This window comes from Agelaius tricolor, unplaced genomic scaffold, assembly GCF_023055355.1.
Source record: "Agelaius tricolor isolate 1412-34295 unplaced genomic scaffold, bAgeTri1.0.p SCAF_25, whole genome shotgun sequence".
NCBI classification, from domain to species: domain Eukaryota; kingdom Metazoa; phylum Chordata; class Aves; order Passeriformes; family Icteridae; genus Agelaius; species Agelaius tricolor.
Window position 1 is genome coordinate 4,387,966 of NW_027269285.1, and position 12,969 is coordinate 4,400,934.

A 12,969-nucleotide genomic window follows, 5' to 3' on the forward strand; every position below is an offset into this window, starting at 1 on the left:
TCCTGGAAGATTATTGCATGCTTGCATCCCCCTGGAGCAGTCTTCACTGGTGCAGTGCAGCTGCAGCCCTGTGAGCGTGCTGGGCCCTCTCCTGCAGCCACAGGACCAGGATGGTTCCAGCAGCTCTCCCAGAGCAGTGAGAGCAGAAGGGGGGTTCAGCTCCCTGGGAGAGTGGGGCCAGAACTGGCCCAGCCGGTCCTGTGGAGCACCAGAGAGGCACATCCTGCTGATGCTAACAGCTCCAGGATCAGTGTTAGCAGCAGGGCTCAGAGGCACTCCTGCCCAGCCCCTGCTCCGGCCACGATGTGTCCCACCCACCCCAGCACCTGCCCGGCTCAGGCAGAGACAGAAATTGCAGCTGAAATGAGCCAGTGGTTAAGGGGAGGCAGTGGGGGATCACCTTTCCACCAGAGAGCTGGGAAACACCCCACAGGATGTGGATGGATCCTGGTGGGACTCCCTGGTGTGCACTGACACAGTGCCAGGAAGAGCCTGGCAGCTGGAACAGAGATGTGATAGCTGGGACAGTGTGGGCAGGGATCGGTGCCAGCTCGAAACCTGCTCCTTGTCTCTCCTCGCTCAAAGCAGAGCTCAGCAGCCCTGGCAGGGCCCATCTTGCTCTCAGCAGCACATCCCAACAGCTATGTGTGCATCTTCCAGCTGCAGCTGAAGCCTCGTGGCCTCTGCAGTTGAAATGACTGCATCTGCAATCACAACTAAGCTCAAACATCAATCTTCCCCTCACCCCTATTGCTGCACATTCCCCCTTGTCTCTCCACTTGAAGCAGACACAGCTCTGTCCCAGCAGGTCACAGGCTCAGACCAGTTCACACATCCGCTGTCCTTAAACCAGTGTGGAAGGCCAGGCATGACAAAGCTTCCCAAAGGAGGCAGCTCCCTACTGTTCCCCTCCTGGTTTCCAGCAGGAGCCTCCCCCAGCAGTGCAGCTGTGGATCAGGCAGGCTGGCAGCCAGGAGCAAGAGGCAAGTGAAGTACCAGGGCAGCACCACTGGGCTGAGCTGAGCTAAGGCAGGGCTGACTGCAAGTCATGCTGATGTGGAATCCCTAACAGCCTCTGGCTGCAGCACATCCAGGCTCTCCAGAGCCAATCCTTGCCCAGCACTGACAGCAGCTTTGCTACAAAAGTGGCAACTTCTCCCACATCTTTCCGGTGGCCTGGGGGTCAGGGGACCCTGCTGCTATGCATCCACAGGGCAGAGGCAGGGCTGGTGGTGCCAGGGAAGCAGCATCCCCCCTCCAGGCAGTTTTTAACCCCTTACAGCAGGCAGGGAGCACCTCCTGCCCACCTCCCCCGAGCCCAAGTGAGGAGTGTCAAGCCAGGGCCACACAGCCCAGCACAAAGCTCCACCTGAATCCTGAGAGCAGCTCCTGCTTTCCATCCCCCACTGTCCTGGGAATCTGCCAGCCTCCACAAGAGGCCTGGAGGAACTTGGTGTCCCACCATTCAAGAGCCCAATTACCCCAATCAATATTTGGTCAGGGCTTTCATCATCTTTCTCAGTCAAGTCTAAGTGTGTACTTAAGCTCAAGTACCCTGCAGACTTTTCCATAACTCCCCCACTCCCTGCTCACCCAGTGCTCCAGTTGTCCTGACTCCAAACACTCTAAAATCTGGTTTCACCTAGAGACTTACAGCCAAACGTTGCAAAGGCAGGAACAGCAGCATTTGGAAACAAGCCTGAGGACAGTGAACCCCGTGAGGAACAGCAACAGGGAAACTCACACGCTGCAAGCACATGGAGTGGAGACTGTGCCAGAAAAACCCACAAAGCCTCCACTGCTGGATTAGCAGGAGGGTTCCAAGTGAACCTGCAGCATAAGCAGAGCTGATACGCTGGGGAAATGGTGTGACAGGTCACCTGTGCCACATCAGAGCCATTGACAGGTTTTTGTTGTGGCCACCCGTGCTCTGCTCCACAAGGAAGCGACAAAGGACACACAAAACACTGATCACAAACACGTCCCAATTACCCTGTGCAAGAAAACGCAAGACACAGGAGGCCTGGGGGTAAATGTAGAGATATTTGAGATTTAGGTGTCACCTCATGCTGACAGGATCCCAGACACCTCTGAGTAGGGCAGCAGTGCCCCTGCACAACCCTCTGGTGCAGCAGTCAGCTCTGCCCACCGACTGCCAGGAAGGGAAGGAGGAGCCCCTTTAAAGAAGTGAAGGCCCAGCAGTTTGCTGGGTGCCCTCTCTCTCTCACAGGGGCTGTGCTGTCACAAAACACAAGAGCCCTCAGTGGTGTCACAATGTTTATTAGTCTGTACAGTCCTCGGCAGATGCAGTTTAGATGATTCCAATCTGGAAAGAAGCAAAGGATGTTAAAACAGATGTTATGGTGGCAGAAAGGCAGAGCCTCCACCACAGACATCACTGCATCTCCCCAGGATTCCTGTCCTCCAAGGCTTCCTCCTCCCAGACCTGCCCAAGAGCTCCACACATCCACTTTGTACACTTATCCCACAGTGATCCTTGTGCTGTACATTCCCCTACTCCACTCTGGACCACCTCTGCCTCCTGCCTACCTCAATCACCTTGGGGACTGAACTGACTGACAATGTGGCTCCTCAGCACTCAGATCCTGTCTGGCTACAGGGCCACACAAGTGCCACCACATGAGTACTTCATGAAGAAACTCAGGAAGAACCATCAGTGGAGGAGACACGAGACAAGGTGCAAAAAGAAGCTCCCAAGTTTCAAAGACATCTCACCTTGTTGGCCACATCCAGTGCATCATAATCAGGAGCCAGTCGGACGTAAGCCTTCTTCTCTCCATCAGGCCTAGAGAGGAACAGGAGGCATCAGGACAGAGACAACTCCTCCCCCCTGCTCCACATTCCTGCAACCCCCGTGTGCATCAGTGGTTCCTTTGGAAACATCACATTACTCAGTGAAATTGAAGTTTACATCATTTGCACAGGACTCCCTGGGTGTCAGAAGTGCTCCTTGAAGAGGCAAAGAGCTCCCTGAGGAAACCAACCCTCTGCTCTGCCAACATTTCCCACTTCCACCAAGATGTGCTCAGTCCAAAGCTGCACTTAGCCGTGGAGCTTTGTCCCACATCTGCTGAATCTCACACATGTATTCCCACTTTCTGCTAAAATGAAGCACCTCACACCCACCAGGGACCTGTTCTCCTCCCCATTCTCACCTGATCAACGTGTTGACTTTGGCCACATCGATATCATACAGCTTCTTGACAGCCTGTTTGATCTGGTGCTTGTTTGCCTTGACATCCACGATGAACACCAGAGTGTTGTTATCCTCAATCTTCTTCATCGCTGATTCTGTGGTCAGAGGGAACTTGATAATGGCATAATGGTCCAGCCTGCAAGAGAGATGCTATGATTAACAGAGGACTGGCAGGTGCTCCTCTGAATTTCAGGGGCTTTTTCTGGGGTGCATCAGTCACCTAAGGTTATAATCACAAACTCTCAGGCTTTGGTCGCATAAAATCATCACCTGCATCCCAAACCACCAGGTCCCCACAGCAGCCCATTCACGGGGTTGCTCCCACCTCCCAAACCCCCCAGCAGGGCAGAACCCCCCAGCACACGCACTTGTTTCTCCTTGGGGCGCTCTTCCGGGGGTATTTGGGCTGCCTCCGCAGCCGCAGCGTCTTGGGCCTGCGGAATGTGGGCGACGTGCGGATCTTCTTCTTCTTGTGGCTGTGAACCCCCTTCAGGACGGCCTTCTTGGCCTTCAGCGCCTTTGCCTTAGCCTCTGTCTTCGGAGGCACAGCTGTGAGGAGAGCTCAGTCAGCGCCACACGGATCTGCAGGGTCGGGGTGCGCTCCCCGGCCAGGCATGGCTTCCTCGGGTCAGCGAGCAGCACCTCACCCAGCGGCCCGCGCTCACTCATCCAACCAAGAGGAGCCCCCAAAACGCCCAACTGTGTTAGAAGTCTCCTGTTTCCGTGCGGGAAAAGGCACTTATTCCGTGCCCGCGCAGGATTCCTAGCACCGAAATGGGAATATCCCCCGCCTCCCTCAGACAACCCGGCAGGCCTCTCCCACCACCTCCACGTGCCCGCGCTGAACACAGCGCTGGAACCCTGCGTCACTCCCCGCTTCGCTCAGCCCGGCTCCCACCCACATACACCAACACCCCGCGGGGTCCCACACGCCACGCGGGGTCCCACACGCCACCCGGGGACCCCAACGCGGACCCGGCGCCCCGCGCCCTCACCCTCCTTCTTCGCCTTGGGCGCCATCTTGGCCAGGCGGAAGGCGAAAGGGGTCTCCTGCTCCGCGCAGCACGGGCTTATACCCCCAAATCTCGCGGGAGCAAGGGAATCGCCACCACCCCTCCGGCCCAACTCTCACGACATCTTCGGAGCATGCCGGTAGTGGTAGTACTCTCTAACGGACTCCTGCGCGCACGCGCAACGCTGTCCCGCGCTCCGTAGGGCGTCATGGGAGTTGTAGTCTGGCACGCTGCTGTCCCTCCCCGCCGTCGTGGCGGTGCGGGACCGGGGTGAGCCCCTGGGTGGCGGGGCATTACCGGGGTCCCGCCGCGGTGGTAGCAGCGCAATGGCCCAGTCCCGGAGTAACCGGCGTCCTGGCCCCTCCCACGCCCCCGTTCGGGGGCGTGGGAGGGGCCAGGACGCCGGTTACTCCGGGACTGGGCGTGAAGCACCGAGCACCGCTACCGGCGCTGGGAGGTTGGCGGTAACGGGGACAGCCCGCTTCATTCCCTCGCCGTGGGGACAGGGACGAGGCGGGGAGAGCTTGATCTTTGACTGGGATGAGGCGAGGGGACAGCGGGATCTGTGCACGGCGGACGCGGGACGGGGGGGACACATGGGGAGCGGTGGGACACGGGGATGGGGCTGGGTGGCACTTGGGGACTGACAGATTGCGGGGCAGGGACAGCCATACCCTGGGGTGGCCGTGGGGACAGCTGGGACGCGGGGATGGATGGATGGATCGCGGGGACAGTGGTACCCGGGTGTGCAGGAATGTGAGGGTGGCGGGACACGGGGACAGCTGGGACACGGGTGTGGGACAGCCACGCCTGGGGCAGGGGGACAGTGACACCCTGGGGTGGCACACTGGGGATGTGGGGATGGCTGGGACACGGGGACAGCTGTGCCCCAGGGTGTGAGGACAGCCACAGGCAGGGACCTCGAGGTGGCAGGGATGTGGGGACAGCCATCCTTGGTGACGTGGGGAATCAGGACACAGGGACAAGGGAAAAGTGGACACTGTTGGGATACGGGGACAGCCCCACCTGGGGACACGGCGACATCCATGATCCACAATGCTGTTCACGGCGACAACTGTGACATGGGGACACGACCACCCCTTGCTCCCTGTGTCCCCAGACCCCGCCTGACCCTCATCCCGTCCCCGCTGCCCCGGCCACCCACGGACCATGAACGTGCTGGCCCCGGTCCGCAGGGACAGGGTCATCGCCGACCTGCCCGCGGTGAGCAGGGGGACCCGCCAGCCCGGGGGTGACCCGGCCGAGCCCCGTGCTCACCCCGCTGTCCCCCTTTGTCCCCTCGCAGTGTTTTCGCAAGGAGGCCGCCCTGCACACCCGCCCCGCCTTCCACCCCACGGTGGCCGGCGCCTGCCAGGAGCAGCGGACGGGCACCGTGGGGTCTGTCCCGCGGGGTTTGGGGTCCCCGCTGTCGGGCTCGGGGGGTGACAAGGGACCCTCGGTGCCGCCAGCCGCGGGCGGGGGTCCCCGGCGTGGGCGCCGCGTGGCTGCCGGCGCTGCCCGGTGCCGAGCCCTGCGTCACGGCGCTGGAATGCGGAGCGGGGGGGACACGGGGGGAGCGCGGGGCGGGAGCGGGGATCCGGGATGAGCGGCGGGGGGGACACCGGGGGTCCGGGATGAACCGCGGAGGGGCCGGGATACGGAGCGGGGGGGACACCGGGGGAGCTCGGGGGTTCGGGATGAACCGCGGGGGGGACACCGGGGGACACCGAGGGGACAGCGGGGGAGCACAGGGGTCCCGGATGAACCGCGGAGGGCCGGGATGCGGAGCGCTGCAGACACGAGGGGCCGGGCGGGGATGGGATGGGACCAGCCCAAAACCCTCGGGGACAGCCCGGCTGTGCCCCCCACCCTGCTGAGCCTCGCGTCCCCCTCGCTGTAGGTTCAAGATCTCCAAGATCATCGTGGTGGGCGACCTCTCGGTGGGGAAGACGTGCCTGATCAATCGGTAACGGGAGCCCCGGGGAGGCTCAGAGGGGGATGGAGAGGGGGGAAGTGACCCCTCTCCCCCAAAGGACAACAGCACCTTGGGCTGAGCCCAGCTCTGGTGCTGGGCACTCCCGGGCCGGGGGGCACTGAGTCCCCACGGGGTCAGGGGATGTTGATACCCCCCTGCCTCCCCCCCAGGTTTTGCAAGGACACTTTTGATAAGAACTACAAGGCGACCATCGGGGTGGATTTCGAGATGGAGCGGTTTGAGGTGCTGGGGGTGCCCTTCAGCCTGCAGCTGTGAGTAGGTGCCAGTCCCCTCCCCACACACCCCTGCAACCCCCCCTCACCTCCCACACCCCCCCCAGGTGGGACACGGCCGGCCAGGAGCGTTTCAAGTGCATCGCCTCCACCTACTACCGGGGAGCACAGGGTGAGCTCCCCCTGCAGCCCAGCTGCCCACCCCACTGTCCCTGTCCCTGTCCCCATCTCACCCTCCTTCCTCCCCAGCCATCGTGATTGTCTTCGATGTCAACGACGTGGGGTCCCTGGAGCACACACGGTAGGTGACACATGGCCCAGAGGAGGGGCCAGGAATGAGAGTGGGGGACAGAGAGGGGCTGTGGGGCTGCTGTGCTGTGTGAGCAGTGCTGGCCACCAGCTAGTGACAGTGGCTCCACAGGCAGTGGCTGGCTGACGCCCTGAAGGAGAACGACCCATCCAACGTGATCCTCTTTCTGGTGGGCTCCAAGAAGGATCTGAGCGTGAGTGTGTCCCCCTCCCTGTGGGCAAACCGTGCCCTGGCTGTCCCTGTCACCCACCCGTGCCCGGCCTGGTTGGCAGACCCCAGCACAGTACAGCCTGATGGAGAAGGACGCTCTCAAGGTGGCCCAGGAGATGCAGGCAGAGTACTGGGCTGTGTCCTCACTCACTGGTGAGTCCCAGCTGGGTGGGAGGCTGCAGATCCCACATCAGCCAGGTCGGGGGGCACTCAGGGGGTCTCTTCTTCCCGTGGGGCAGGGGAGAACGTGCGGGATTTCTTCTTCCGAGTGGCGGCGCTGACCTTTGAGAGCAGCGTGCTGGCCGAGCTGGAGCGCGGCAGCGGCGCCCGCAGGATCGGCGACACCGTGCGTGAGTAGCCCTGGCCAGCCCCACCCGGGCGTCCCCCTTGTCCCCCCACACACCCACCCTCCTTCCTCCCTCTGTCCCTCAGGGATCAGCAGCAAGGAGAGCGACCTGTACCTGTCAACGCCCCGCAAGAAACCCAAGTGCTGCCAGTGAGGGGACAGCCCCAGCCCCCTCCGTGCTCACACCTCTGGACCAAAGAGGGGCGAACCCGGCCGGCCCCGAGGAGACGTCCCTGCCACCCCCAGCCCCTCCCGGCCCCTGGCCTGCCTGGGCACCCCTGGCCTGCCTGGGCACCCCTGGCCTGCCTGGGCATCCCTGGCTGGGGTGGGCAGGAGCACCCATGTGGCTCCTGTAGCTATGCAAACCCAGGTACTGCTCGCAGGAGGAGATGCCCTCAGGCTCCCTTTTGTCTTAATAAAATCTTTTTTATGCTTTGTAAGAAAGGCGTGGGGCTGGGGGCAGGTGGCTGGGGCTGGCTGTGGGTCTCCCTGTCCATGGTGCAGCCCCCAGGCTCACAGGCAAGCAGGAGGATGGATGGCTGCCACTGAGGACGAGTTCCTTTTCCACCGAGGAGCATCCCTGTCCTGTAGAGCCAGGGGGGATGTGTCTCTCTCAGGAGGACACACGAGGTGACACTCCCACATCAGTCCCAGCCCAACTGGTGCTGGTCGAAGCGGGGCTGCAGGCGGGGGGGGACACAGTGGGAGCACTTGTAGCGCTCCTGGATCCACTTCCCTCCCTCGCTGTTCTCCATGCAGATGGCAGCGACCCCTGTGGGGACACACGGGAGGGCTCAGCACTGCCTACCACAGCCTGTGGGAGTGGCAGTCCCACTGCACCCATGGGTGCACCCTCTCCTACCTGCCACAACCCCGCCCAGCCGCTCCACCAGCTCGATGGCCGCTCTCATGGTGCCCCCAGTCTCAACCCACTGGTCCACCAGGAGGATGCGCAGACCTGGAGCGGGGAGAGGCTGTGCATGAGTGCCCCGTGCCCACCGTGCAGCCCCCCCCCCAGGAGGGCAGCACCCCTGGCTCACCCGGTGAGATGGCGTCGGTGCGGAGCTCCATCAGCTTCTGTCGGCCCGAGTAGTCGCTGTAGGGCTGAGCCTCTGTCTGCACGCACAGGTGCCCGGCTTTGCGGATGGCCAGGAAGCCTTTCCGCAGGGTGGCAGCGGCTGCAGCGCCTGCAGGTGGGCACAGCACTGTCAGGACCCCCAGGTCAAGGGACAGAGACCCTGTGCTTGCCTGTGAGCCGTGCCCTGCTCACCCAGGATGAAGCCCATGGCGTCGATGCCGGCCACCATGTCGATGGCATCTCCCTGGAAGGGCTGCAGCAGGTCGGCCAGGCAGTCCTGCAAGCCCTGGGGGGAGAGTGGAGGGGCTGGGTGTGGGCAGCCCACCGTGGGCACCCACAGCTGGGTGCCCCAGCAGCCCCTGGAGGTGCAGCCCACCCCGGGCACTGGGTACTTGCGGGTGGCAGTAGAGCCGGGAGGGGTCCAGCCAGGCATAGTTGGGACCTTTGACGTTGGGGGCCATCAGTGCCAGGTACCAGCCCTTCTCCCGGGTGGCAGGGACGTGGCACAGGTCCATGCGCGGGGACTGCAGGCACTGCAAGCACTGAGCACGAAGTGGGGTGAGACTTCCCCATGGCCTGGTGCCCCCCACCCACACCCACACGTGGCACCCCAGGGCCCAGGGCCCAGGGTTCCCGTTCTGGCTCCATACCTGGTGCTGGTGGCAGGGCTGAGCCGAGCGGGACCGTCACAGGAGCGTCACAGACAGCGACAGCTGAGCGGGGGCAGCCCCTGTGGCCCTGGGCCAGCACCCTCAGCCAGCTGGACACTGGGACAGAGCCAGGCAGGAACCCTTCCCATGGGCCACTGATGTCCCCCACTGGCTCTGCTGTCCCAGCCAGGCAGGGCTGTGCTGGGAACCAACAGGGCTGTGGCGCTTGCAGCCCATGTGGGTGTCCCCAGCACCAGCTGCCTGTGCCAGTGTGGGTGGCACACTGGGGTGGCACCCTGTGATGTCGGGGTCAGCCAGCCAGGGTGATGATCAGGGGGATTTCCTGCAGCTTTCGGTGGTCTTGGGCAGCACAGGGATTTTTTGAGGCCACGCACGTCCCCGTTGGGGTGTCCAGGCACTGTCCTGCCCTGCTGAGAACTGGCTGCCACAGCATCCCAGCGAGCCAGGGCTGTGTCCTGACTGCCAATGGGCTCTGGGGGCAGGAGCTGGCCAGGAGGGACAGCCCTGGCAGCGCTCTGGGAATGCCGGTGTGGGCAGCCAGCCCAGCTGGGCACCGGGCTCTGGGCTGTTCTGTGGGAGGCACATCCGTGGCATGGGATGTGGGGCCACAGGGAGCGTCCCTGGGATGGGACATGGGGATGCAGCACGCACTCATGGGATGGGATGTGCAGATGTGGGGAGCACCGTGGGAAGGGGATGCGGGGAGCATCTGTGGGCCGGGATCCGGGGCCGCACAGAGCATCCTCAGGGAGGGATGCAGGGACGCAGGGATGCAGGGATGCCGGGAGCATCGTTCTCCCGTCGGGGGCCGCTCCGGGGCCGGGGGCTGCGCGGGGGCCGGTGCGTCACGGGGCGGGGGTTTGGGGCCGGCTCGTTACCGGTCCCGGCACATCACCCCACCGGCTGCCACAGCAACGGGGCCGGTCCCACCGGGAGGGGTGACCCCTTCCCCGCGGGCTGCCGGCGCGGGACGTGCAGCGGCTGCGGGAGCGGCGGCAGCACCCCGGCTCTGCGGGACCGTCCGCACGGTGCCGGGCCGTGCCAAGCCGTGCCGGGCCGCCCCGCGTGGGCGGGCTGCGCCGTTTTTTAAGGCGGCCCCACGGCGGCGAGCGGCGCGGTGCCATGTGCGCCCCGGGGCTGCTCTGCCGCCTCCTCCTCCTCCTGCTCCTGCTGCCGCCTGCCCCCGGAGCGGCCTCGCCGGGACGGCCCCGCGCCCGCCGCGGGCTCACCTACCCCGGGACGCTGTGGTGCGGTGCGGGCAGCAACGCAGACAGCTACGAGCAGCTGGGTAAGGGCAGCAGGGATGCTGCTACATGTATCTTCCCATCCCATCTCATCCCATCCCTTCTCATCCCATCCCATCCCATCCCATCCCATCCCATCCCATCCCATCCCATCCCATCCCATCCCATCCCATCCCATCCCCAACCCACTGCTCCATCCCATCCCCAACCCATCGCTGGGTCAATCCCCACCAATCCTAATCCAGTCCATCCCAGTACTGGTCTGGATGGACTGGTCTACTCCAGCCGCTGTCCCCATAGTTGTTCAATCCTCCTCTATCCCAGTTCAGTCCCCACCCAAGCACCAGTCCAATCCCAGTTCACCTCTGCCTAGTCCCTATCACAATTCTTCCTGGTGCTGCTCCACTCTTGATCCACCCTCTGTCCCCAGCCTACTCTGTGGTCCATCCTGCTGCCATTCCAGTCCCCATCCCAGGGCTCTGTCATCTCTTCCTGTTTTTCTGACCAATATTTTGATCCAAACTTCTCCTGTAGGGCTGACCATTAGGAAAATATCTTCTCACACTCTTCTCTCTTCTGGCCCTACAAAGCCTTCATTATTTAAGATAGGAAATCAGTGAGGAATTGTGCTTTGCAAATTACTTGGCCTAACAAAGAGGTGGATCCTGACATTGCACTCAAGAATTATGGCTGAAACTGAGTGGAAAGGAAGACTCAGTTCACGAGTGCAGATCTTCTTTTGCCAATGGACTACTTGCCTTTTATTTATTTCTTAGTATATATTCAAAGCCCATTCCAATACTGCTCCACTCCCAGTTGCTATCCTGATCCCAGCCTAAACCCTTTTGTGGCCCTTTCCAGGACCCCAGTCTCATCCCCAGTGTGGTATTGGCACAGCCCAGTTCCAATCCCAGTGCCAGCCTTGTCCCCACCCAAGCGCTGATCCAGCTGAACCCATCCATCCTTACCTACCCCAGCATCATTCCATGCATGCATCAGCCCAATCAGTCCTGATCCTAGCCCTGGCCTAGCCCAACCCCAGCCCTGCCTGCAGCCCCCGTTTCCCTGCAGGGGAGCACCGGGACACGGACCGGTGCTGCCGGGAGCACGACCACTGCCAGCACGTCATCCACCCCTTCACCGCCCGCTACGGCTACCGCAACCTGCGCTGGCACACCATCAGCCACTGCGACTGCGACCTCAGGTGAGCGTCCCCAAAGTGCCCCAGGGCTCCCTGGCATCCCCCGGGGGCTGGCAGCCCCCTGAGCCCGCTGTGCCCCGGGCAGGTTGAGGGAGTGCCTGCGGCGGGTGAACGACACGGCCTCGCGCGTGGTGGGCCAGGCCTTCTTCAACGTCATCCAGGTGCCCTGCTTCGAGTTCACCTACAGGGAGGAGTGTGTGGAGCCCTATCTCTATGTCTGGTGAGTGCCCCCCTGCCCTGGGGACTGTCCTCTTGCCCTGTGGGGCTTGTCCCACCCTGTGGTGCCTCCTGGATTTTGGCAGGTGCAAGGCGTACAACACGGTGGCCGTGGCGGTGCCCCGAGAGCCGGTGCTGTATGAATTTGGGGGGGAGCTCATCGACAGGGCAGCCAGGCCCAGGGGAGTCCCCCTGAGCCCCCCGTGGGGCAGCACAGGGGGAGGAGGAGCCCTCCCAGTGGATCATCACACCGGGACACCCCCCAAGGCAGGCAAGAAAGAGAGGAAGAGAAAGAAAGATAAGAAGGGGAAAGGTCTGAAAAAGAAAGGCTCTTCTGAAAAGAGGGCACGGAGCCATCCTGCTGGCCCTGCTGATCCCTGGGCCCTGCTGCCATCATCCAACACCATCCTGAGTGATGCCCCAGCACGGGAGGGAGTGGGCAGGCAGCCAGTGCCAGCCACTCCCTCCCCAGTCCCCACCACCAGCGGGAAGAGGAGGAGGAAGGAGAGGAACAGAAAGAAGAGGCTGAAAAGTAAAACTGAGGCTGAGCCTGCACAAGAGCTGCAGCTCTGAGTCCTCCCTGAGCCCTGCATGGGTCCTGGCTGTGAAATAAATTTACATCTGCTTGAGCATCCTTGGTTTTGTCTCTGGGGGAAAGGATGGCACCAGGGGCAGCATCCAGGGGAAATCCCAGGGCTGATCCTGTGGAACACCTAGAGCTGGGTGGTATCCAGGGGTTTGAGCTGCTCCTCACTGCTCCCCTCAGTCCATGTCATTGTCCTGGCACTGGGGATGGAGCTGGGTAGGGATCCAGGGGTTTGAGCTGTTCCTCACTGCTCCCCTCAGTCCATGTCATTGTCCTGGCACTGGGGACACAGCTCTTGGCTACGTGCTGGCAGCAGAGCTGAGCCCCAGTTTCAGCTTCCCTGCTAGGGGGTTAAATTCCAGCTCCCCAGGCATCTCATTTTCTCTGGGAGTTCTCTGAATTGCACCACCCAAGCTCTCTCATGCTCTTAATGCCTTGCCTTTCCCATGCTCTCACACCAGCATCAACTCCTTCTCCCTTCCTTTGGGAAGAACAGGGGCTTGGCCCTCCCTGAAGGCTCCTCAAATGCCTACAGAGCTCCTTAGAGTGGGACAACAGACACTTTTCCAGCCCTGGGACAGAGGCAGACACTGCCTGGGAAGAGCTGGGGCACAGAGAGCTGCCTGTGTCCCTTCCTGGTGGGTGGGGACCCTGTCTGGGCCCCTGCAG

At 62.4% G+C, this 12,969-nt stretch overlaps 4 protein-coding genes and 2 non-coding genes across 7 annotated transcripts; 2 read left to right on the plus strand and 4 right to left on the minus strand.

Moving 5' to 3' along the window:
* Positions 1–2,264: 2,264 nt before the first annotated feature.
* On the minus strand, positions 2,265–4,365 carry RPL23A (ribosomal protein L23a). The gene is made up of 5 exons (XM_071447769.1): positions 4,213–4,365; positions 3,586–3,766; positions 3,177–3,353; positions 2,737–2,806; positions 2,265–2,326 (listed from the first exon to the last, which is right to left on the minus strand). Exons 1-5 carry the CDS (start codon positions 4,235–4,237, stop codon positions 2,312–2,314), a joined length of 468 nt encoding a protein of 155 aa, XP_071303870.1. The 5' UTR covers positions 4,238–4,365; the 3' UTR covers positions 2,265–2,311.
* On the minus strand, positions 2,878–2,943 carry LOC139600236 (small nucleolar RNA SNORD42). Its single transcript, XR_011682461.1, has one exon. It is a non-coding gene; the product is annotated as a small nucleolar RNA SNORD42 (small nucleolar RNA).
* Positions 3,424–3,494, minus strand: LOC139600223 (small nucleolar RNA Z17). Its single transcript, XR_011682449.1, has one exon. It is a non-coding gene; the product is annotated as a small nucleolar RNA Z17 (small nucleolar RNA).
* Positions 4,366–4,622: 257 nt separating the features above from the next.
* Positions 4,623–7,742, plus strand: RAB34 (RAB34, member RAS oncogene family). Of its 2 annotated transcripts, none has more exons than XM_071447765.1 (11): positions 4,623–4,694; positions 5,351–5,454; positions 5,537–5,628; positions 6,131–6,196; positions 6,376–6,477; positions 6,546–6,610; positions 6,688–6,739; positions 6,860–6,941; positions 7,021–7,111; positions 7,198–7,304; positions 7,391–7,742. In XM_071447765.1, exons 2-11 carry the CDS (start codon positions 5,401–5,403, stop codon positions 7,658–7,660), a joined length of 981 nt encoding a protein of 326 aa, XP_071303866.1. In that variant the 5' UTR covers positions 4,623–4,694; positions 5,351–5,400; the 3' UTR covers positions 7,661–7,742. The 2 variants fall into 2 exon arrangements, with proteins under 2 accessions (XP_071303866.1, XP_071303867.1); XM_071447766.1 differs by having other exon boundaries at positions 7,198–7,308; positions 7,391–7,599.
* On the minus strand, positions 7,706–9,472 carry LOC139599990 (adenine phosphoribosyltransferase-like). The gene is made up of 6 exons (XM_071447767.1): positions 9,033–9,472; positions 8,775–8,924; positions 8,575–8,668; positions 8,345–8,491; positions 8,167–8,262; positions 7,706–8,076 (listed from the first exon to the last, which is right to left on the minus strand). Exons 2-6 carry the CDS (start codon positions 8,895–8,897, stop codon positions 7,949–7,951), a joined length of 588 nt encoding a protein of 195 aa, XP_071303868.1. The 5' UTR covers positions 8,898–8,924; positions 9,033–9,472; the 3' UTR covers positions 7,706–7,948.
* Positions 9,473–9,988: 516 nt separating this feature from the next.
* On the plus strand, positions 9,989–12,343 carry PROCA1 (protein interacting with cyclin A1). Its single transcript, XM_071447929.1, has 4 exons — positions 9,989–10,341; positions 11,369–11,501; positions 11,584–11,718; positions 11,801–12,343. The coding sequence occupies exons 1-4, from the start codon at positions 10,176–10,178 to the stop codon at positions 12,285–12,287; spliced, it is 921 nt and encodes a 306-aa protein (XP_071304030.1). The 5' UTR covers positions 9,989–10,175; the 3' UTR covers positions 12,288–12,343.
* Positions 12,344–12,969: the final 626 nt, after the last annotated feature.

Bases quoted from the DNA above. Each gene is read 5' to 3' on its own strand.
- RAB34 (XM_071447765.1), top strand. From the start codon at position 5,401: ATGAACGTGCTGGCCCCGGTCCGCAGGGACAGGGTCATCGCCGACCTG. The intron at 5,629-6,130 runs GTCTGTCCCGCG...CCCTCGCTGTAG, and splicing joins CAGCGGACGGGCACCGTGGG to GTTCAAGATCTCCAAGATCA. The intron at 7,112-7,197 runs GTGAGTCCCAGC...CCCGTGGGGCAG, and splicing joins GGCTGTGTCCTCACTCACTG to GGGAGAACGTGCGGGATTTC.
- RPL23A (XM_071447769.1), bottom strand. From the start codon at position 4,237: ATGGCGCCCAAGGCGAAGAAGGAGG. The intron at 3,354-3,585 runs GTGCGTGTGCTG...TCTCTCTTGCAG, and splicing joins AGCGCCCCAAGGAGAAACAA to GCTGGACCATTATGCCATTA. The intron at 2,807-3,176 runs GTGAGAATGGGG...GTTCCTCTCTAG, and splicing joins AAAGTCAACACGTTGATCAG to GCCTGATGGAGAGAAGAAGG.
- LOC139599990 (XM_071447767.1), bottom strand. From the start codon at position 8,897: ATGGACCTGTGCCACGTCCCTGCCACCCGGGAGAAGGGCTGGTACCTG. The intron at 8,263-8,344 runs GTGAGCCAGGGG...TCCCCGCTCCAG, and splicing joins CACCGACGCCATCTCACCGG to GTCTGCGCATCCTCCTGGTG. The intron at 8,077-8,166 runs GTAGGAGAGGGT...GTGTCCCCACAG, and splicing joins GCTGGGCGGGGTTGTGGCAG to GGGTCGCTGCCATCTGCATG.
- PROCA1 (XM_071447929.1), top strand. From the start codon at position 10,176: ATGTGCGCCCCGGGGCTGCTCTGCCGCCTCCTCCTCCTCCTGCTCCTG. The intron at 10,342-11,368 runs GTAAGGGCAGCA...GTTTCCCTGCAG, and splicing joins AGACAGCTACGAGCAGCTGG to GGGAGCACCGGGACACGGAC. The intron at 11,502-11,583 runs GTGAGCGTCCCC...TGCCCCGGGCAG, and splicing joins CACTGCGACTGCGACCTCAG to GTTGAGGGAGTGCCTGCGGC.